This window comes from Lynx rufus, unplaced genomic scaffold (genome assembly GCF_022079265.1).
Source record: "Lynx rufus isolate CCGP_SWC_20201006 ecotype Redwood Valley unplaced genomic scaffold, mLynRuf1.p SCAF_9, whole genome shotgun sequence".
Lineage (NCBI taxonomy): Eukaryota > Metazoa > Chordata > Mammalia > Carnivora > Felidae > Lynx > Lynx rufus.
The window spans coordinates 100,664,472-100,689,653 of NW_025814897.1; the positions used below are offsets into that span (position 1 = coordinate 100,664,472).

Genomic DNA, 25,182 nt, shown 5'->3' on the forward strand with positions numbered 1-25,182 from the left:
CAAGTAGTATACTTATTATCATGATTCTAAATTCTGGTTCAGAAATATTTTTTATATCTGTGTTGATGAAGCTCCTGGCTGTGATTTCTTCCTGTGCTTTGTTTTGGGGTGCATTCTTTCATTTTGTTATTTTGGAGGGAGAGAAAAATTAATAAACTAAAAATTAAAAATAAAAAATTAGAAACAAAACAAAATTCAAATAAGGAAAGCTTGATCCTAGGTGTCTTTTTGTTTACTTGTTGAGGGCAGGTCGATACAACAGAGAAAAAAAGGGAAAGAGAAGAAAAAAAAGTAAGAAAAATTTAAAATTAAAAAATTGTATCATAAAATATAAATACGAAATAAAGAAAAATGGGATAAACTATTTTAAAAAATAAAAAATAAAAAACCTCTTTTATTTCTCTATCCACAAATGAAAAGATAGAAAAAAAAGAAACCAGTTTAAGCAAAAACAGAAGCAAAGAAAATGAATAAATGAAGTACCAAACAGAATAAAACTGTAATGAAGTTACATCCAGTTTTCCCTTGAACTGAATTTATGAAGCTCTCTATAGTCCATACACTAAACAGGTGGTGTCCTTGTGCTGATTCTAGGAGATGTGCTTGGAGGGCACAGTTGGGTGGGGCTTGGTGTGATGTCTCCATTCTCCACTAGGTGGCGCTGCTTAGCTTACCAGGGTAGATAAGTGTGGCATGTTTGTGCACCTACATGGGAGAGATAGAAAATGCTTCAGCAAACTCCCTAGTTTCTGGCACAGGAACTTCGTGCTCTCACTGGCCTCTAATCAAGCACCCCTCATTTGTCTCACTCTGTCCACTCCCTGCCTCTACAATGTCATCGTCCAAGCTGTCTGTCTGCCAGGTGGTACCTCCCTGCAGAGTTTTATCACTGTCTGGTGACTCTGTCCAAATATCAGCAAACATGGCTGCACTCCAGGGTCTGCTGGGACCTTTGCCTATGGGGAGCCTGTATGGCCTTTACAAAAAGCATTCCAAGTACTCCAAGCAAGGGAGTTTCATGTTCCTTGCCTTTATTATTAAAAGAATTTTAAGTATTGCATAGTTTTCTGAATCTTACTTTTTTAAATTAAGTTTTTAATTTTAATTCCAGTATCGTTAAGAGACAATGTTATATTAGTTTCAGGTGTTCAAGATACTGAATCAGTGTTTCTCTATATTACTCAGTGGTCATCATGAGAAGAGTACTCTTTAATCCCCATTACCTGTTTCACCTATCCTCCTGCCCACCTCTGGTAAACACCAGTTTGTTCTTATAGTTAAGAGTCTGTTTCTTGGTTCTGCTCACTCTCTTTTTCCTTTGCTCATTTATTTTGTTTCTTAAATTCCACATATGAGTGAAATCATATGGTATTTCTCTTTCTCTGACTGAGTTACTTAGTATTATAGTCTCTAGACCCATCTATATTATTGAAAATGGCAAGATTTCTTTCTTTTTATGGCTGATTAATATTCCATCATGCATAAGTACACACACACACACACACACACACACACACACACACCTACACTACTTGTTTATCCGTTCATTTATTGATGGACACTTGGGCTGCTTCCACTATTTGGCTATTGCAAATAATGCTGCAATAAACATAGGAGTGCATGTATCCCTTTGAATTAGTGTTTCTGTATTTTGGGGTAAATACCCAGTAGTGTGGTTCCTGGATTATAGGGTAGTCCTATTTTTAACATTTTGAGAAGAACCTTTTGTTTTCCATTGAGACTGCACCAGTTTGCATTCCCACCAACAATGCATGAGGCTACCCATTTCACCACATCCTCGCCAACATTTTCTGTTTCTTGTGTTTCTGATTTTAGCCATTTTGACAGGCGTGAGGTGGTATCTTGTCGTGGTTTTGATTTGTGTTTCCTTGATGACGAGTGATGTTGAGCATCTTTTCATGTGTCTGCTAGCCATCTGGATGTTTCTTTGGAAAAATGTCAATTCATGTCTTTTCCCCATTTTGTAACTGGGTTATTTGTTTTTTGGGTGTAGAGTTTTAGAAGTTCTTTATGGATTTTGCATACTAACTGATATGTTATTTGCAAATATCTTCTCCCATTCTGTAGGTTGCCTTTTGGTTTTGTTGATTGTTTCCATGACTGTGCAGAAGCTTTTTATCTTGATAAAGTCCTAATAGTTCATGTTTGCTTTTGTTTCCCGTGCCTTCGGTGACATGACTAGTAGGAAGTTGTTGTGGCTGAGGTCAAACAGGTTGTTGACTCTGTTCCCGTCTAGCATTTTGATGGTTTCCTGTCTCACATAGGTCTTTCATCCATTTTGAATTCAGTTTTGTGTGTGGTGTAAGAAGGTGGTCCAGGTTCATTCTTCTTGTTGCCTTCCAGTTTTTCCAACACCATTTTTTGAAGAGACTGTCCTTTTTCCATTGGCTATTCTTCCTTGCTTTGTCAAAGACTAGTTGACCATATAGTTGTGGGCCCATTTCTGGGTTTTCTACTCTGTTCCATTGATATATGTATCTATTTTTGTAGCAGTCCCATACTGTCTTGATGACTACAGCTTTTTAGTGTAGTCTGAATTCTGGAATTGTAATGTCTCCAGTTTTGTTTTACTTTTTCAAGATTTCTTTGGCTACTTAGGGTCTTTTGTGATTCCATACAAATTTTAGGATTGTCTGTTTTAGCTCTGTAAAACATGCTGGTGTTATTTTGATAGGGATTGCATTAAAGGTGTGGATTGTTTTGGGTAATATAGACATTTTAACACTGTTTGTTCTTCCAAACCATAACCATGGGATGCTTTTGCATTTTTTTGTGTCGTCTTCAATTTCTTTCATCAGTGTTCTATAGTTTTCAGAGTATAGATCTTTTATTTTTTAATGATTATTTACTTTGAGATAGAGATAGAGAATAAGAGATAGAGATAGAGATGGAGATGGAGGGAGGGAGGGAGAGAGAGAGAGAGAGAGAGAGCACACATACGCTGGGGAGGGGCAGAGAAAGGGAATCCCAAGCAGGATCTATGTTGTTAGTGCAGAGCCTGAGGGTGTACTTGATCCCACAAGCTGTTTGATCATGACCTAAGCCAAAGTCAAGAGTCAGATGCTTAGCCAATTGAGCCACCCCAGCACCCCCAGAGTGTAGCACTTTCACCTCTTTACTTGGGTTTAGCCATAGGTATCGTATTATTTTTGGTCCACTTGTAAATGGGATTGATTCCTTGATTTCCTTTTCTGTTGCTCCACTATTGGTGTATATAAATGCAACACATTTCTGCATGTTGATTTTATATCCTGCGACTCTCGTGAACTCATGTATTAGTTCTCGTGATTTTTTGGTGCACTTTGGGTTTTCCGCAGAGAAACCTTATGTAGAAAATAGTGTCATCTGCATGTTGTCTGCAAATGATGAAGTTTTGACTTCTTCCTTGCTGATTGGATTTTTTTTGTTACTTTTTATGTCTTATTGTTGAGGCTAAGACTTCCAGTACTATCTTAAATACTAATGGAGAGAGTGGATATTCTTGGCTCATTCCTGACCATTGGGAAAAGACTGTCAGTTTTTCCCCATTGAGAATGATGACAGCTGTGAGTCTTTAGCATATGGCCTTTATGATGTTGAGGTGTGTTCCATCTATCCCTACTTTGTTAATGGCTTTTATCAAGAATGGATGTTGTATTTTGTCAAATATTTTTTCTGCATCTATTGACTAGATCATATGGTTCTTATCCTTCCTTTTATTATCATGTTGATTGATTTGTGAATATTGAAACAACCCTGAATCTGAGGAATACATCACATTTGATTTTGGGAAATAATTCCTTTAATGTACTCGTGTATTAAATTTGCTAGTATCTTGTTGAGAATTTTTGCATCCATGTTCATCAGGGATATTGACGTATAATTCTCCCTTTTAGTGGGGTCTTTATCTGGTTTTGGAATCAAGGTAATGCTGGCCTCAAAATTTTTTTTGGATATTTTCCTTATATTTATATTTGTTGGAACAGTTTGAGAAGGTATTAATTCTTCTTAAATATCTGGTGGAATTCTTCTGGGAAACCATCTGGCCCAGGCATCTTTTTGGGAGATTTTTGATTTCGGAATCCATTTGTTTGTTGGCTATAGGTCTGTTCACATTTTCTGTTTCTTTCTGTTTCATTTTTGGTAGTTTGTGAGTTTTTCGGAGGATGTCCATTTCTTCCAGATTTCCCAGTTTCTTGGCACATAATTTTTCGTAGTATTCTCTTCTAATTGTTTGTATTTCTGTGGTATTGATTGTGATCTCTCCTCTTTCATTCATGCTTTGTCTATTTGGGACCTTCCTCTTTTACTGTTGAGAAGTATGGCTAGGGGCTTATCAATTTTTTTAATTCCTTCTAAGAACCAGCTCTTAGCTTTGTTGATATATTTTACTGTTTTGTTGTTGTTGTTTTTGCTATGTCATTTGTTTCTAGTCTAATTATTATTTCCCTTCTTCTGCTAGCTTTAGGCTTCATTTGCTGTTCCTTTTTGATCTCCTTTAGGTGTAAGGTTATGTTGTATATTTGGAACCTTTATTGCTTCTTGAGAGAGGCCTGAATTGTAACGTACATCCCTCTTAAGACTTCCCTGGCTGTGTCCCAAAATTTTGGACTGTCATATTTTCATCTGCATTTGTTTTCACGTATTTTTAATTTCTTCTTTAATTTCCTGGTTAACCATTCATTCTTTAGCAGGATGTTCTTTAACCTCCATTGTCCTGAGGTCTTTCCATATATTTTCTTATGGCTGACCTCAAATTTTTAGCATCCTTTGCTCATTTTTAATCAATATGGTGTTTTGCTGTGTGTGTTTTTGAGATGAATAAATTTGTTATGTATTCTGGATTTTAACACCTTATCAGCTATAAAATTTGTCAATATTTTCTCTCATCTGTGAGTTGTCTTTTTTCTGTTAATAGTGTCCTTTCATGTACAGAAGTTCTTAAATTTGATGAAGTAATTTATATATTTTTTCTTTTCTTGCCTGTGGTTTTAGTGTAATATGAGTGTCAATGAGCTGCAGGGCTCATTCGATATTTGCAAATCTATCAATGTGATACATGACATTAATAGAAGAAAGGATAGGAACCACATGATCCTGTCAATAGACTCAGAAAAAGCAGTTGACAAAATACAGGATCTCTTCTTAATAAGTGCCCTCAAGAAAGTCGGGACAGAAAGAACATACCTTAACATCGTAAAAGCCACATATGAAAGGCCCACAGCTAATATCATCCTCAATGGGGGAAAAACTGAGAGCTTCCCCCTGAGACCAGGAACATAACACGGATGTCTATTCTCACCGCTGTTGTTTAACATAGTATTGGAAGTCCTAGTATCAGAAGACAACAAAATGAAATAAAAGGCATCCAAAGTGGGCAAGAAGTCAAACTTTCACTTTTCACAGATGACATAATACTGTACATGGAAACCCCAAAAGACCCCACTGCAAAACTGCTAGAACTGATACATGAATTCAGCAAAGTCGCAGGATATAAAATCAGTGTCCAGAAATCGGTTGCATTTCTATACACCAATAATGAAGCAACATAAATAGAAATGAAGGAATCTATCCATTTACAGTTGCACCAAGAACCATAAAATTCCTAGGAATAAACCTGACCAAAGAGGTAAAAGTTCTGTACTCTGAAAACTATAGGAAATGTGTGAAAGAAATTGGAAGAAGACACAAAGAAATGGAGAAACATTCCATGCTCCTGGATAGGAAGAACACATATTGTTAAAATGTCAATACTACCCAAACCAATCTACACATTCAATGCAATCCCTATCAAAATAGCACCAGCGCTCTTCTCAGAGCTAGAAAAAACCATCTCAAAATTTGTATGGAACCACAAAAGACCCTAAATAGCCAAAGCAGTCCTAAAAAAGAAGACCAATGCTGCAGGCATCACGATCCTGGACTTTAGCCTGTACTACAAAGCTGTAATCATCAGACAATATGGTATTGGCAAAAACCTAGACACATAGTCAGTGGAATAGAATAAAGAACTAAGAAGTGGACTCAGAAATGTATGGCCAACTAATCTTTGACAAAGCAGGAAAGAGTCTCCAATGGACAAAAGACAGTCTCTTTAGCAAATGGTGCTGGGAGAACTGGATAGCAACATGCAGATGAATGACACTGGGCCACGTTCTTACACCATATACAAAAATAAACTCAAAGTGGATGAAAGACCTAAATGTGAGACAGGAAACCATCAAAATCTTAGAGGAGAAAACAGGCATCGATCTCTTTGACCTCAGCCACAGCAACTTCTTACTTTCCATGTCTCCAAAGACAAGGTAAATAAAAGCCAAATGAACTATTGGGACCTCAACAAGATAAAAAGCTTCTGCACTGCAAAGGAAACAATCAACAGAACTAAAAGGCAACCGACAGAATGGGAGAAGATATTTGTAAATGACATATCAGATAAAGGGTTAGGTTCCAAAATCTATAAAGAACTTACCATGGTCAACACCTGCAAGTTGTTTCTTTCGTAGAAGTAGTCCACTTTCTAAATTGGCAAGTTTACCAACGTAAATCCATTTATGGTATTCTTTTTTAATCTTTTCCATGTCAGTAGAATGCAGTAATGACTCGCCCTTCATTCTGATTTTGATCTCTTTTTTCTCTTAGTTTATCTTAATCGATTTTGCTAGGAACATCAATTTTATGAATCTTTCAAGGAACCAATTCCTGGATTTATAGATTTTCTCTGTTCTATTTTAATACTATGCTAATTTCTATTTAATTAAATTCTCTTTCCATTATTTCTTTTATTTACTGTTTCCATTCTACAATGTTCTTTGTGTTTATTTTGCTTTTCAATTTTTAAGTTTCTAGTAAGCTTACCTCATTTCTGTCATATCTCTTGTCTTATAATACTTCTATTAAAACTATACACTTCTTTCTAAGCACTCCTTAAGCTGTATCCAGTACACACACACACACACACACACACACACACACACACACATCCCTCATTATCTCTGCTTAAAATTTATTTAAAAAAATATTCACTGATATTTCTTCTTTAGTCCACGGTAATTCATACTTACGTTGCTTAATTTGTAAATAATTAGGAAACATTGTTATATTGTTCTTATCAATTCCCAGGTGAACTTTGTTATATATATTCTGGATGATTTAAATCTGTGGGACATACGTTTAGGAATTCCCTGAGCTTGCACCAATAGGTTAACAAGGCTTAGGACAGAAGTATCCGAGAATCAGCAAACAGGCAAAAGTGCCTCAGCATAGAACTAAAGCTTTGAGCAGAAAGCTCCTTCCACAGGACAAAAGCGTCCAGAATAGGGAAACAGGGAAATAGACTGCCATAGCAGGGTGAAATTGCCTGGAGCTAATTAGCAAAAAAAAAAAAAAAAAAAAAAAAAAGTGACTTGTTGACCCTGAGGTAGCATGCTCTATCTGTCTTATCCCCTAGGCAAGTTAAGATGAACAGACCCAGTGCCTGGTGCCTGCTGTAAACAGCTATCTGCTCCTTGCCAGGATTGTGTCTTGTATTGAGCCAAACCCCTAACACCATATATCTTCGAAACCCCCTTTCTCTCACACACTTGAGTTAATGATCACTGTTTCATTGTCTCACGTGTTTCATTCTGCACGTGCATCATGTTTGTAAGCCTTCTGATCCAATAAATACGGAGCAAGGATCCTTACTCAGGGCTCTTATCTCTTCCCTGACATTAGCCTCTCTTATATTCAATTCTGCATCTGCTCTCTTTCTGGGCAAGAGAGAACTCCAGACTCAAAGTCTGTGACATAAGTCCATTGAAATGCTTTGCCAATTGTTTTCTGGGCTCCTGTAATGCCCGTTTCTGTGAGCATTTCCTGAGCACTCAGAGATACTGGAATCTTCCCACACTCTTTTCTCCCTCCCTCCTCGCTTACTAACACAGATGTTATCAACTTGCCTGTGTGCCAATATGTGACAAACTCTTCCTTTTCTTGGGGAAGCTTGCTTGATCTACATTTGAGACAAGTTTAAATTAAAAAAACCTTTGTAACATTTTGTTTATTTTTGAGAGAGAGAGAGCATGAGCTTGAGAGGGGCAGAGAGAGAGGAAGACATGGAATCTGAAGCAGGCTCTGAGCTGTCATCACAGAGCCTGACCCAGGGCTTGAACTCACAGACCATGAGATGATCACCTGGGCTGAAGTCGAACAATTAACTGACTGAGCCACCCAGGTGCCCCAATGTTTTATTATTTTTAAAAGAGAGAGGGAGAGAGCGCGAGACCGAAGCAAGTGCAGGTTCTGAGCTATCAGCACAGAGCCCAATGCGGGGCTCAAACTCACAAACCATGAGTTCATGACCTGAACTGAAGTTGGACGCTTAACTGACTGAGTCACCCAGGCGCCCCAAGACTAGTTTAAATGTCTTGTTCTGAAATTCATCGTCTTCTGAAAGTCAGTTCAGGTGCCAGTGTGCAAAGATGTAGCTTAAAGCTAACTGATATAGCTTTGCCTATTTTGAAAGTCATGCTTTAAAGAAGAGAGTTCTTACGTATTTTATTTCTGCCCATACTGGACATTTCCCTTTTGATGATTCAATCTCAAGCTGTTCTTTTGTGATTTCCCTGCATCCCACCCCCAGAGGGCATGTTTCTGGAAGTCCTGTTGTACATGGTGATTATCCTGCTGGAATCTCTGGAGATGCAGGTGGCATCTCTGGAGATCAAAATTAGAAGAAGGTCCCAATGAATTTAATTAGGAAAGCGCCACTCTTGGAGATGTACCAACTGAATGACTCATGCATATGTATTGTAGTCCATCCCCAGATAAAGTGTTTACAGACCTTTGTCTTGACCTCAGAGAGTGTTTGTATCACTGTTCACACAACTGGCTCTTTCAGGACTTGAAACAATGGACTTAGAACGTAATTAAGTATGTATATTAAGTTATTCTCCATCATTAAGGGAATCCAAAATTTAACTGTACTTTGTGAAGACAGGTCAGTATAATTGATTGAGAATGGAATGTTGTCAAGGATATTTCACTATTTTACTTATATTGACATAAAAACCAAACCATATAAAAATCTTTGTTTAAACAAATCACAATTTTCTCTCCCATACAGCTGAACCCTCCCTTTTGTGTAAGCTCACAATGTTGGTGTAACATTCATTTGTTGTTAGGACAAATTCTGCCAACAATGAAGACTTGGGGTCTCTTTTATCCCAGTCAAGAGTCAAACTTGATTAGGTTACAGGACTTTGTAGTCATTTTGAAAAACCCAGCAATTAAGAAGTAGCCTTTTTCTGAAAGACTGGAATGAATGGCTTTCTGAGAGCATGGAAAGCCTTGTTTACACGGAAATGGTTCAAGGTCCAGTGATGGTGCATTTGTTTTCCTGCTTTGTGTGCACAGAGGTGGCACCCGTGTACCAAAGACAAGGGAGAGTGGACTACAACCCACACGTTGAGCTGAACGGCTGTCTTAGTATGCAGGTAACCCAGGAAGGGTAATTAGATGTAAGATTGCAGCCTAGGCTTTACATTTTTGATTTTGGTCGTGAGGGAATTCATAGTCCTTTAAAAGTTCCTCTGTGTGGTTCTGATAATCATCCATGTTAGACATTCTTTGTGATTACTAACATATATGAGGATTGACTCAGTTCTGTAATATTCTTTTGGTTATTTTCACATACCAAGATCCAGAATAAATTTTCTTCCTCTAATATCAGTGTTTCTACACATTAGTTTCAGGTGCCACTATTTAGGGATATTTTAATGGGCAGATCCTTGTAAATCTCATGATAGTTTCAACTGATATGTTCTCTGAACATTGCTTGCTAATCTGTGAAAGTTTAGAGGATGATGTAGCAACCACACGTCTTGAAAGAGTGATTTTGAAGCGTCCAAGTAACGATTTCATTACCCAAGTGTTACTTCAGTTCCTGTGTTTCTGTTCATAAGTGAGTTTCAGCATGAGAGCATACCTGTGTTGGCCAATCCTTTTATTACTTGTTTATATGATTTACTAACTTTGCCATTGATTCATTTGTCCTTTATTTAAATGCTTAGAGTTCTGTGTTCATTTTGACATTAACTCTGTGTATGTCTTCTAAAATGTAAATCTTTTCCCTAAGTGCTTTTATCTATTGATGTTATGATATCCTTTTTAAATCCTTAAGATGTTTTGAAATTGTAAAATACATCAATTTGGGATTTAATTTATTAGTTAAAAGGATTCTTGAACATAGCCAGTCATTTCTTTTATTAACTGGGGAGTAAATATAAATCTTGCTTTAGTTTTATATTAAACCTTAGTCCATTAAAAAATGTTATATGTAGAATCTGCTATAGGTACAATTGTACTAACTTCCAGATGGAAAGCTGGTTGCAGCAAACTATTTTTTTTAATATGTTTTTTTCCCACATATGTCTTTAATTTCTTGTCTGTCTATTGGTCTGCAGATTGCTGAGCTTACTAAGCATGTTTTTTAATCAGCCTTGAATTCTTGGAATTTCTGAGGGTACTGGAAGATAATAAATTGTAATGCATATTTGTTGAATTCACAAACAGATTCTAATAAGGATGCAGGCAGTCACTAATAATAATTACATTTGTAATTAATTTTGTCCTGAACTCTGAAATAAGGACATGCAAAAGGACATATGGAACATAGGATCAATGTGACTGAGTTTGTCCTCTTGGGGCTCACTCAGAGCCTCCAAGGTCAGAAAATATTATTTGTTGTGTTCCTGCTCATCTACATTGTGACAATGGTGGGCAACCTCCTCATTGTGGTGACCGTGGTGGTCAGCCCAACCCTGGATTCCCCTATGTATTTCTTTCTTGGTTACTTATCTTTTATGGATGCTGTGTATTCTACTACAGTCACTCCAAATATGATTATAGACTTACTCTGTGAGAAGAAAACCATTTCCTTCCAAGCTTGCATGTCCCAGCTCTTTCTAGGGCACTTGTTTGGTGGTTCAGAGATTTTACTCCTGGTGGCCATGGCCTATGACCGCTATGTGGCCATCTGCAAACCCTTGCATTATTTGACCATCATGAATCAACGGCTGTGTGTTTTGTTGCTGCTGTTGGCCTGGGTTGGAGGTTTTTTGCATGCTGTTGTTCACCTTGTCTTTGTTTACAACCTTCCCTTCTGTGGTCCCAATGTCATTGACCACTTCATCTGTGACATGTACCCATTATTAAAACTTGCCTGCACTGACACTTACGTTATTGGCCTCACTGTGGTTGCCAATGATGGGGCAATCTGTGTGGTCATCTTTACAGTGTTGCTCATCTCCTATGGGGTCATTCTGCACTCTCTGAAGAACCTTAGTCAGGAAGGCAGGCACAAAGCCTTATCCACCTGTGGCTCCCACATTACAGTGGTGGTCCTCTTCTTTGTCCCCTGCATCTTCATGTATGTGAGACCTCCTTCTACATTACCCATTGATAAATCCTTGACTGTATTTTACACAGTTATCACTCCTATGTTGAACCCCTTAATCTATACTCTGAGAAATGGAGAGATGAAAAATGCCATGGAAAAGCTCTGGACCAGAGGAAGAAAATGAGGCAGAAGAGAAATGTATCACCTTTTTTCAGTGAAGAGTTGCTCCATCCACTAAAGAATTATTTATTGATAGTAAGTTTCTCCTGAGGTTCAAAGTTGTGCATGATGAAAAGCATTTAATATGTAAGTACTTCCAGTGGTCAAAATATAGTTGTAAGATTTTCATAAGTTCTTACGAAAGTAGATGTGTAGCTTTTGCATATAAAATGTCTCTATTGAAACTATAGGTTTAAGTTCTATGTGATCAGTCATGCTATAGTAAATACTAAAAATTTATTTTTGTTAGTGGACATTTTTCACTTTTCTCTCTTATGTAAGTGTTCACTTTCAGAAATCATAGTGCTCATTACATATTTCAGAAATGGGACATAAACCTTTGGTTCATTCCTTCCTTACAAAGACAATCCATATTAATACTTAAAGTATGGATCTTATTTTTATATCTGAAACAGTTTAAGTATATAATTTTGTTCATATTGCTTAACCCATTACGGTTGAGGAGGAATGCTGCTTCCAATGTTAAATATTAATCATAAGCTAAGTGTAGAAAAAAAATCTGAACAAAAGAGATAGGTATAGTAAGTAAGATCTACTCATATTTCTGAGTGGGGGATCCTATTGTCTCCTGAGGAGAAACGACTTTGTTTGGTGTTATATTTTCATAAAATGATTAATTAATCTTCCCAGATAGCTTAGTATATCTGATAATATCTCTGCCATTTTTCAGTATCCCCATCTCTTTTTTTTTTGTCTGTAGTGTTTCATAGCTTCCTAAAGGGACCTAGGCCCTCCTTACATATATAAAATTACCATAATCCATAATCCATGAGATTTACATATACAACACAGAACCTGAGATGAGATATTTTGGGTGATATCATTGGTGGGAAAGGTGCTGACAATATGGCATGCCATTCTGACCTCTGCTATTAATGGAATACAGATTGTTAGGTAATAAATAGGCCATAATATATATTGATTTATTTAACAGATACCTCTTTCATAAGCTTTCCTTTCTCTGAATTAGGCTTCAAAGAAAATATTAATCTGCCTCTACTAAAGTAGGAAGCATGTGTCAAAGAAGCTCATGGTTCTGCCTCCTTTAGTTACTCTGGATTCAAGAGGTGCCCGGGCTATGGGGGCATGGAGCTTTTTCCCTGGTAAATCACAGTGTATGAGAGACTTTATATCCTGAGTTTTATCCCTATTACTATTATGTGAAGATTCCTTATGTCATCTCACATTCTTCCCAACATAACGCTTTACATTAAATAAGATTAAACATTTGATTTTAGCGGAATTATATAATTAAGTCATTAACTTTTGGATGTTGCTCTAGACTGAATATTTGTGTCCCACCCTCCCCACCCCCCCCCAAGGTTCAGGAGTTATGTCCTCTATGATATGTGGAAATGGGAAGTGGGGCGTTTGAGAGGTGATACATCATGAGAGGAGAGCATTCATGAATGAGATTAGTGTCTGTAAAAAAAGACCTAATAGAACTCATGTACCCCTTCTGCTATGTAAAGACACAATGAAAAGATGGTTAGCTATGAACCAGGAAGTGGGCTCTCACTAGACACAGAATCAGCCAGTGCCTTGATCTTGGACTACCCAGACGCCAGAACTTTGAGAAATAAATGACTGTGGTTGAAGCCACTCAGGCTGTGGTATTGTGTTACAGCAGCCCAAATGGATTTAGACATATTTTATGTTATCTCCAACTTGTATTGTTATTTCAAGTGAGGAGATAAAATCTTGGTTGTCTGTGTTCATTGGTCTGTAAGTTCTCTTAAGTCAGGAACAGTGACTTAATTGTCTATGTAGTCTGTATTTGTGTAGTGTGAGGGACATAGAATTCACTCCATGAACTTTGTCTATTACTTACATTCTTGAAGTCTTGATCTATTGGAGTAAGGATTTTGAGTCTTTTCTTCATTAAATATATATATTTGCTATAGATATTTAGTCTTCTTTGATATTTTCTACAAATATGTTGCTTTGGTAGCATTATATTGTATATTATATTATATTGTATTATTCTTTTACTTTTTGATTTCTTCTATCCCATCACTCTTGTAAAATTTCATATACATCTTTTTCAGTGAATTTATACATTTTAACATCTTTCTAAAAAATAACTCTGGAAAAAGTTTTTTTCAAGATTACTACCTTTTTTTTTAAAAAGTAGGCTCCACCCCCAGTGTGGAGCTCAATGCAGGGCTTAAACTCAAGACCCTGAGGTCAAGACCTGAGCTAAGGTCTTGTTTCTATTTGTGATGAGACATATCTAATCTTGTTTTCCTCAAACAGGATATGTAATCTGCCAGTGTTATTATTAATTTCAGTAGTAATTTCAATATCTGTATGTAATATGTCAAACTTTATACAAATAGTAGGTTTGATTTGGGGCCATTTCCCCTCCTCTGCTGTTGCGTCCTCCACCTCCTCCCCCTTTTTCTCTGGTGTCGTTGCCTATCACCAACATCCTTGTCAGTAGTCAAGGATTTTCATGTGTTTTATACCTCATGGGGATAATCGCTCTTAAATATTCACCCTTTTCAAGTTTCTTGCAATTTCTGGATATTTATTTGTCCTGATAAACTTTAGGATTATTTTCTTAAGTCTGAAAGCTTCCCATGATGATATATTTAAAATTTCATGACCCTCCACATTGATTTTGAGGATAATGGATGTTTTAATATCTTGTTTTCCCACCCAGAATGAGACATGTATTATGAAGGCTTGATCAATGTCTCAATAAAAATTTGTAATCATCTCCACAGAGCATACAGGAATCTTGCCTTTGGTTTTCTTATTTTAAAAGTGGCTTGTCTTATTTACCTTTGATTCACATTTTCAAAGAGCTGACTGGAAAGGGCTTAGTGTCTTTTGCTGGCATGAATTATAGCACAGTCCTCAAAGGCATTGGTGTTTGTTTGTATGCAATGTTGATAGGCCTACATGACAATACACAAGTATATATTCAACCACAGAGATCTGTATCTGACCTCACGTAGGTACATATTCAATGATATGTAGGTCGTATCCAGCGTCATATATGTGTCTGTATGTGAACACACAGAGGTCTGTATCTGACAGCACATGGATCAGTATGTGACTACACATATGAATGCATACGTGTATATATACGTATTTGATCTGATCACACACAGGCCTGTATCTGTCTACACACAGAGCTATATCTTGCCATACACATGTCTGAATCTGAGCACGTATGAATTTTGGCAGGACTTGACTGAACAATACTTCTGTTGCATGTGGCATGGACTGAGGTCCCTCGCTGGTATTCAGTGGATGGGCTTTCAGGGAGTATTTAGGATGACTTTACTCATCTGAGTGATGCCTTGGCAGGAATAGCTAGATGACCAGGCTCTTCTGGCCCCTTTTTCTTCTCCATGTAGCCTGTCTCTCCAGTGAGTTTGTGAGACTTGTAAAATGGCAGTTCAGGACTTCTGGAGGGAGGACACAGAAGGTCTTAAGCCAGTTAAGATCTCGTCTCATCCTGACATCAGCTTGAAGTTCAGGATCTCAAGTTGTAAATCCAGACTGCATCTGCACCAAACAAAAAGGCAACCTATGGAATGGGGGAAAATATTTGCAGGTCTTATACCTCACAAGGGGTTAATATCCAAAATGTGTGAGGAACTTTGAAACCAAATAGCAAAAACAAAACAAAACAAAACAGGGGCTCCTGAGTGGCTCAGTCGGTTAAGCATCCGACTTCAGCTCAGGTCATGATCTCATGGTTCGTGGGTTTGAGCCCTGCGTTGAGCTCTGTGCTGACAGCTCGGAGCCTAGAGCCTGCTTCAGATTCTGTTTCTCCCTCTCTCTCTCTGGCCCTCCCCCGTTCCCACTCTGTCTCTCTCTCTTAAAAATAAATAAACATGAAAAATAATTAAAAAATTTAAAAACAAAAGAAAACAAAAAACTGATTAAAAAATACGCAATGGACCTCAAAGACATTTTCTAAAGAAGACATACAAATGGCTGATAAGAACATGGAAGGGTGCTCAACATTATTAATCATCAGGAAAATGCAATTCAAAACTGCATGAGATTTCGCTTCATACTTCTTAGGATAGATGTTATCAAAAACAGAAGAGATTGTATGCACTGGTGAGGATATAGACAAAAAGGAACCCTAGTTCGCTGTCATTGGGCATACACATTTTCAGCCACTCTGGAAAATAGTATGGAGATTTCTCAAAAAGTGAAATAGAACTACCATAGTATCAAGAAATTCCACTTCTATGCGTATATCCAAGAATATGAGATCACAATCTTGAGGAGATATCTGCACTCCCATGTTTGTGGCTGTATTATTCACAACAGCCAAGACATGGAAACAATCTAAGCATCCATTGATGGAAGAATGGAAAAAGAAAAGTTATGTGTGTGTGTGTGTGTGTGTGTGTGTGTGCGTGTATACGCATGTGTGTGTGTTTATATATATACGTGTGTGTACGTGTGTGTGTATACACACACGTACACACACACACGTACACACACATATATGATTATATTAAGGTATAAGAAAGAAGAAAATCCTGCCAATTGCAACACTATGAGAGACTTTGAGGGCATTATGCTAAGTGAAATAAGTCACACAGAAAGACAAATACGGTATGATCTCATTTATATGTGGAATTAAAAAAAAACCCAACTTGGAGAAGCCAGAGAATGGTGGATTCCAGGGCCTGGTGAGTGGGGGAGATGTGTCGATGTTAGTTTAAGGGTACAAATTTCCAGTTATAACTTGAATAAACTTTGGAGAGCTGATGTATAGCAGGGAACGGTATTTCACATCAATGTATTATACAGTTGCTGACATTATTGCTGATATAGTGAATCTTAAATGTTCTCATCCCACACCAAAACTCTAATTATATAAGGTGACATATGTGTTAACTATTCTTATTGTGGTAATCATTTTGCAATATATGCATATATCAGATCATGATGTTGTATACCTTAAACTTACACAATGTTACATATCAATTGTATTTTAATAAATCTGGGGAAACATACATAAATACATAGATACATAGTTACACACATATACATAAAAGAGGTCTTTATAAATTGAAAAAATAAAGTCTTGAACTAGAGACGTGATATTTCTTCCACATGCCCTATATACAATTTGAGGTTGAACATTGTAACCAAATAGATACTCCTGTCTACAAGTGAAGGTCATGGTGCCTCCTTTTGTGCATTTCTCTTAAAATTTTTTGCAGAGTTTACATATTTTTCATTAGAGTTTATACAAAAGCCACACTCACAAATATTTTCTGTGAAGACAGACTAGCCCCTGTCTTCCGGGTTTGGGCTGGAAGTCTGTGTGCAGTGGGATAACACCCCGTAAGCTTCTTAGACATACTTTTTTCCTAGTTAGGAGACTTTATGAGACACATCTTAAATATTTCAGAAGTTTTCACCAGAGTCTTGCATCTACATCTTTGAGATGATATTTACTTTGGTGCCATTTCTTACTTTGAGAACGTTTTGCTCTTTAGAGAGGCTATGGATGAGAACCAGTTTTATGCCAGAACCCATCAGGTCTTGGCCCCTTTTACCTTTCTCCTGAATTCTGGAGAACTTAACAGTTAAAGTGTAAGTCACCTCTGTTTACCCATACTTCATCATATATCATACACTGCTGAGGAACCAGCTGGAGCTTTCTGTATTCTTCTTGGCAATTGCAGTCAAATCCACCTGCTCCCCCAAGGGTGTTTCCTATTATTTCCTATTTTCCACACTACTGTAGGTGAGGGTATTGTGAAACTTTGCCAGCACTCGGTAACATGAATCACTTTCTCTTCAGCTTCCAAGCACAATCCATCCTGTCTTTTAAGGCTTTACCTGCAGAGGCTTCAAAGCCCTTCCAACTCCCAGCAACTCCTGGTGGTGCCAAAGTCAATGCCACATGCTTTACATTTCTGTTATGGAAGCACCACACTTCCAGCTTCCACTCTTTGCTCTGGTTATCTTTTGCTACATGGCATAAGACCTCGAAATTTTGTTACTTAAACCCACAACCATTTTGACTTACCTCAAAATCTTGTGGGCCAGCAATTCTGACAGAGGTTGGCTCGGTATTTTTTCATTTTTTTAATGCTTTCTTTCTTTCTTTCTTTCTTTCTTTCTTTCTTTCTTTCTTCTTTCTTTCTTTTGAGAGAGACAGAGCATGAGTGGTGGAGGGGCAGAGAGAGAGAGGGAGACACAGAATCTGAAGCAGGCTTCAGGCTATGAGCTGTCAGCACAGAGTCCAGTGCAGGGCTTGAACTCACAGACTGTGAGATCATGACCTGAGCCGAAGTTGAACGTTTAACCGGCTCAGCCACCCAGGCACACCTGGGTATTTTTCCGTTTCCTTTGGCATGGACTGAAGTCCTGCTATGGTATTCAACTGATAACTGAGGGATCTGCAGGATCCTGGGAATGATATGATATATTGAACGTGCTGAATGGGAAAAATAAGCAACAAATATTATTTTATCCAGGAAGGCTATCATTCAGAATAGAAGGAGAGATAAAGAGTTTCCCAAACAAACAAAACCTAAATGTTTATGACCATTAAACCAGGCCTTCAAGAAGTATTAAACAGGACTTTTTGAATGGGAAAGAAAAACCAAAAACAATGAAGATAAGAAAGGAACAAAGAGAATCTCTGGAAATACTGACTTTATAGGTAATACAATAGCACTAAATTCATATCTATTAATAATCACTCTGAATGCAAATGGACTAAATGCTCCAATCAAAAGGTGTAGGCTATCAGAATAGATAAAAAAGGCCCATCTATATGCTACCTACAAGAGACTCATTTTATTTTTGTTTTAATTTTTTTAAGTTTACTTATTTTTGACACAATGAGAGAGACAGACAGACAGACAGACAGGGAGAGGGGCAGAGAGAGAGGGAAACACAGAATTCGAAGTGGGATCCAGGCTCTGAGTTGTCAACCCAGAGTCCAATGCGGGGTTTGAACTCATGAACCATGAAATCGTGACCTGAGCCAAAGTTGGACACTTAACTGACTGAGCCACCCAGGCGCCCCACAAGTGACTCATTTTAGACCTAAAGGCATCTGCAGATTGAAAATGAAAACTAGAGAACGATTTGTCATGCTAATGGATGTCAAAAGGAAGCCTTACCAATGATACTTGTACTAGACAAACTAGGTTTTAAACCAATGAATGTAACAAGAGAGGAAGAAAGGGTCTATGCAAGAAGCTCTAACAATTGTAAATATTTATGCCCCCAACTTGGTGATGCAAATATATAAATTAATTAACATAAAATCATTGATAACAATACAATAATAGTAGGTGACTTTAACACCCCACTTACAACAATGGATAGATCATCTATGCAGAAAATCAGCAAGGAAACAATGGCTTTGAATGACACACTGGACCAGATGGGCTTAACACATGTATAAAGAACATCTCACTCAAAAGCAGCAGAATACACATTCTTTTTGAGTGCACATGGGATATTCCCCAGAATAGATCACATACAAAGTTACAAATCAGTCTTCAATCAGTAGAAAAAATTGAGATCATATCATGAATATTGTCAGGCCACAACACTATGAAACTTGAGGTCAACCACAAGAAAAAAATTGGAAAGACTTAAAATACACGGAGATTAAAGAACATCCTACTAAACAATCAATTGGTTAACCAAGAAATTAAAGAAGAAATAAAAAAATACTTGGAAGCACATGAAAATGAAAACATGATAGTCTAAAACCTTTGGGATGCAGCAAAAGTGGTCTTAAGAGGGAAGTATATAGAATACAGGCCTTCGTTAAAAAGGAAGAAGAGTCTCAAATACACAACCTAACCTTATACCTAAAGAAACTGCAAAAGCAACAGCAAATAAAGTGTAAACCAGCAGAAAAGAGGAAATAATAAAGATTAGGACAGGAATAAATGATATAGAAACCAAAGAAATCATAGAACAGATAAATGAAACCATGAGCTGGTTCTTTGAAAGAATAAATACAATTGATAACCCCCTAGCCAGACTTATCAAAAAGAAAAGAGAAAGTACCCAAATAAATAAAATCATGAATGAAAGACATCACAACCAACACCAAGAGACACAATTATAAGGAAATATTATGAAAACTTATATAATTGGACAATCTGGAAGAAATGGATAAATTCTTGGAAACGTAAACTAGAAAAACTGAAACAGGAAGAAATAGGAAATTTGAACAGACCCATAACCAGCAAAGAAATTGGAACAGCAATAAAAAAGTCTGCCAAAAAATAAAAGTCCAGGGCCAAATGGCTTCCCAGGGGAATTCTACCCCACACTTAAGCAAGAGTTATATCATTGTTCTCCAAATGTTCCACAAAATAGAAATGGAAGGAAAGCTTCCAAACTCTTTTATGAGGCCAGAATTACTTACCTTGATTCCTAAACCATACAAAGACCCCACTAAAAAGGAGAATTACAGGCCAATATCCCTGATGAACACGGATGCAAAAATTCTCAACAAGATACTAGCAAACTGAATACAATAGTACCTTAAAAGAATTATTCACCACAATCAAGTGGAGTTTATTCCTTGACTGCAAGGGTGTTTCAGTATTTGCAAATCAATCAACATGATACACCAGATTAATAAAGGATAAGAACCATATGATCCTCTCAATAGATGCAGAAAAAACATGACAAAATACAGCGTCTATTTTTGATTAAAACCCTTTATTAAAAGTAGTGATAAAGGGAACATGCCTCAACATAATAAAGGCCATATACAAAAGACCCATAGTTAATATTATTCTCAATAGGGAAAAACCAAGAGCTTTCCTGCTAATGTCAGGAATAAGACAGGGATGTCCATCCTCACTACTGTTATTTAACATAGTACTGGAAGTCCTCAGCTCAGCAATTGGACAACAAAAAGAAATAAAAGGCATCCAAATCAGCAAGGAACAAGTCAAACTTTTACTCTTCACAGACCATATGATATCTATGTAGAAAACCTGAAAACCTCCACCAAAAAATTGCTAGAACTGATACACAAATTCAACAAAGTTGAAGGATACAAAATCAACGTGCCAAAATCTGTTGCATTTCTGTACACCAATAATGAAGCAGCAGAAATCGAAATCAAGGATTTGATCCCATTTATAATTGCACCCAAAAACATAAGATACCTAGCAATAAACCTAATCAAAGAGGTAAAATATCTGTACTCTGAAAACTATAGAACACTGATGAAAGAAATTGAAGATGACACAAAGAAATGGAAAACATTCTATGCTCATGGATTGGAAGAGCAAACATTGTTAAAATCGCCATACTACCCAAAGCAATCTATACATGTAATGCATTTCCTATGAAAATACCACCAGGATTTTTCACAGAACTAGAACAAAAAATCCTAAAATTTGCGTGGAACCACAGAACACCCTGAATAGCCAAAGTAATCTTGAAAAAAAAAAAGCAAAGCTGGAGGCAATTACAGTTCTGGACATCTAGTTATATTACAAAGCTCTAGTCATCAAGGCAGTATGGCACTGGCACAAAAACAGACACATAGATCAATATGGATCAATGGAACATAGTAGAATACCTTGAAATGGACCAACTATGACATGGCTAACTAATCTTTGACAAAGTAGGAATGAATATCCAATGGAAAAAAAAGATAGTCTCTTCAACAAATGATGTTGGGAAAACTGGACAGTGACATGCAGAAGAATGACACAGGACCACTTTCTTACATCATACACAAAACTAAATGCAAAATAGATGAAGACCTAAATGTGAGACAGAAAACCATCAAAGTCCTAGAGAAGAAAACAGGCAGCAATCTCTTTGACATAAGATGCAGTAACTTCTTACTAGACATGTTGCTGAAGGCAAGGGAAACACAAGTAAAAAAGGACTATCGGGAGTTCATCAAGTTAAAAAGCTACTGCACAGAGAAAGAAGCAATCAACAGAACTGAAAGGCAACCACAGAATGGGAGAAGATATTTGTAAATGACATATCAGTTAAAGGGATGCTCTCCAAAATCTATAGAGAAATTATCAATCTCAACACTCCCAAAACAAATAATCCAGGTACGAAATAGGCAGAAGATGTGAATAAACACTTCTCCAAAGAAGACATCTAGATGGCTAACAGACCATGAAAGATGCTCAACATCACTCATCATTGGGGAAATACAAATCAAAACTAAAATGAGATATCACTTCACACTTGTCTGAATGGCTAAAATTAACAACACGGGAAACAGCAGATGTTGGCGAGGATGCGAAGAAAGGGAGACCCTCTTACAACTTTGGTGGGAATACAAACTAGTGCAACCACTCTGGAAAATGGTGTGGAGGTTTCTCAAAAGTTAAAAATAGAACTACCCTACAACCCAGTAATTGTTCTAGTAGGTATACAAAAATCTGATTTGAAGGGACACATGCACCCCAATATTTATAGCAGTATTATCAATAATAGCCAATTATGGAAAGAGCCCAAATGTCCATCGACTGATGAATGAAAAACAAGGATGTGGTATATACATACAATGGATTATTAGCCATCAAAAAAGAACGAAGTCTTGCCATTTGCAATGACTGGATGGAGCTAGAATGCATTATGTGAAGTGAAATGAGTCAGAGAAAGACAAATACCATACAATTTCACTCATGGAATTGAAGATGCAAGACAGATGAACATACGGGAAGTGGGGGAGAAAAGAGGCAAACCATGAGACTCAACTCTAGAGAACAAAGTAAGGGTTGAAGGGGGTTGGGTAGATTAGGGGTGGGCTAAATGAGTGCTGAGTATTAAGGAGGTCACTTGTGATGAACAATGGGTGGTATATGGAAGGATGAATCACTAAATTCTACTCCTGCAACCAATATTACACTATATGTTAACTAACTGGAACTTAAATAAAAACTTGAAGCAGTAAAAATAATTTCTCATTGGCAAAAATACAACAAAATTTAGTTTTAGTGGAGGAGTGTTGCTCATCTTTTCCTAAGTATTTTTGTTTTCAGATACTAATGTAAAGGTGTTTAACATTTTGTAAGTTTTCAATTGTTATGGATACCAATATATAGAAATGCAATTGAATATTTTATTTGGACCTTTTGTTCCTGAAAACTCACTCAATTCACTTATTATTTCTAGTAATCTCTGTAGATTCCTTAGAGTTTTCTATAACACAATCATGTTTAGAAAAAAAGGACAGCTTATTTCTTGGAGATATATAGGAGTATTTAACTTTTAAGTTTTTATTTTTGAGTCTTTTTCAGAAGGTTGCGTTTTTCCTTTATTTTATCCATTTTATCTAAGGTATCAAATTTCTTTGAATAATGTTTTTCATAAGAACCATTTATTATCCTTTTAAAGTCTGCAGTATATGTATGATTTTATCTGCTTTTTAATTTCTGATATTGGTAGTTGTCTCATCACTCCTGCTAGAAACTTATCAGTTGTATTATAAAAGTACTAACTTTTGGCTGTTTTAGTTTACTCTATTTTATGTTTTCTATTTTATTTATTTTTGATCTTTTCATTACATCCTTTTTTATTTTCACTTTGTCTTTAATTTAGTTTTCTTTTTTTCTAGCTTCTTAAAATAAAAGCTTAGCTGCTAGTAGAGCTTTATTTTTAACACAAGCATAAATCTATACATACATTTAGGTCAGCTGAAAACCAGCAACTTTTGGTGTGGCTTAGCATGTTAGAAAGTTCTTCGGATGGTTCATACAGGTATTAAATAACTCTTTATCAATGATCCTTATGACCTAGAAAATGCAATATGCAATTACACATATGTGGAGACGAAGATGCTCGATGGCGCCCACCGTAAGCCTTGGGGAAATGGGTAAGTGTGGAAGCCCTCAGCAATTTGATGTACTACCAGGCTCTTGTTGGAAAATAATCTGTTTCTGGTAGTTGCAGTTAATTGCTACTGGACTGAAATTAAGGGACTAAATTAATGAACTAAAAATCATTATGGTGTTAGTTGACATAGTTTCAGGCCTTCATCAACAGCATCCGTTGCAACCCAGACTCCGGAACTGTGATTACCAATCTTTTCAACAATTGCAATGTCAACCTCAGTAACTTCTCTCATCCCAAGGCCTTGTGCCTCTGAGCCTCAGGGCCTCTTGAGCAAAGACTCTAACAGCTGGAAGAAGGACCTCCTTTGTTGAGGGTATGATTGGGTAAGTCAGTCTGAGACTGGTTCTCCTTTCACATTAGCTTAAATATGACTTCCCTTACCTGAATGTTTCGTATTATGAAACTCAAAATTTATTATTTGCTTAACTTTTTTTTTCTATTCAAAATAGAGGCTTTTCACATATTTGGCTGTCTGATACTTTCCTGGCAAGAACTAAGTCATTTTTTCTCTAAGGATTGTTCTAGGGGAGAAAACTGTCCAGAAGTAGTTACTTCATGTGAATTTGCTCCACGTATTCTAATAAACTAATCTGTAATGACATTACACTCTCTTTCATTTAAAAACAGTAGAAAGCCATAGGCTGTGTCTTCACATAGAATGGAAGGATTATTTTCCTGATACAATGGCCCAGGAGATTTCTGACAACTCAAATATCTGCCCAGGCTGGAATTTCTCTTCATCCCCTAGATGTTTTCTTGTTATATTTTCCTGTGCATAGATATTCCTTGCTGCTTGTACAAACATGTGGAAGGGCCCAATTGTCTAGGATGAAGCTGGAGAAAGGTAGAAATGTCTCTTCCATTAGGGAAGAGGTGGCCTTAGGGATACATTTTGAATGTCATTTTGAATGACTGAACAAGTAAAGCGTTCTCCTACTACCTGAGAGAGAGTTCAGTCGTTGGTCTTCCAGGAAGTTAAATTCTAGCATTTTTCTTATCAGGCAAAGAGACAGATTCATGTCCATAGACATGAACATTATGCTAATCCTCTAAAGGACTTTTTGATTGCCTAGCCATACTGACCAAGAAGAGATACATTCAAATAACTTTTGAGGTTTTTAAATTTAAAAAAAAATTAATAGTAGGATTGGCTAAATTTATTTCTACTAATTAGGCTAGTTTTTACACAGTCATGTGAAGGCTATTATTAGGTTATTAGATTGTCCTCTTATTTGTTGTCTGATCTTATGAGAAACAAAGTCCATGCAGGAAGGACTTTTCATGTGATTTTTGCCCCTGTTTTATTAATTGGTATGTCCTCATTCATAGCATGGTTCCTGGCATTAAATAGATGCTCTAATATAAAAGCAATAATTAATAATTGAATAGTTAACACATCTAATTTGATAAAGAAATATTTAACATATCCAATCATACTTTAAGGCAGATGATAAATTGAGTGTTAAATAAAATGAGAAGAAACTTGCTATGGCAAGTGGGGGAATACATGATAAAGTAACCTTCACTTGCACAAAATGACGTGGCTGATATTTTTATTCTTGACTGGCAATAGTCTCCTAATGGTTCTAAAAATTGTTTTCCCTTCATGTTACATCCTTTAGAAATTAATTATGTGATTTGGTCTACATAGAGATATTTTTAAAACATTTTGTGGGCAATCCCAGTGAATTTAATTAAGCAAGCATCAGTCT

General features: G+C 36.8%; 1 protein-coding gene across 1 annotated transcript; it reads left to right on the top strand.

The window, feature by feature from the left end:
* The first annotated feature begins 10,646 nt into the window (after window positions 1–10,646).
* On the top strand, window positions 10,647–11,564 carry LOC124505292 (olfactory receptor 4A15-like). Its single transcript, XM_047071199.1, has one exon. The coding sequence runs from the start codon at window positions 10,647–10,649 to the stop codon at window positions 11,562–11,564; it is 918 nt and encodes a 305-aa protein (XP_046927155.1).
* Window positions 11,565–25,182: the final 13,618 nt, after the last annotated feature.

What these genes read in the sequence shown, in the direction of transcription:
- LOC124505292 (XM_047071199.1), top strand. Translation starts at nt 10,647, where the DNA reads ATGGAACATAGGATCAATGTGACTGAGTTTGTCCTCTTGGGGCTCACT.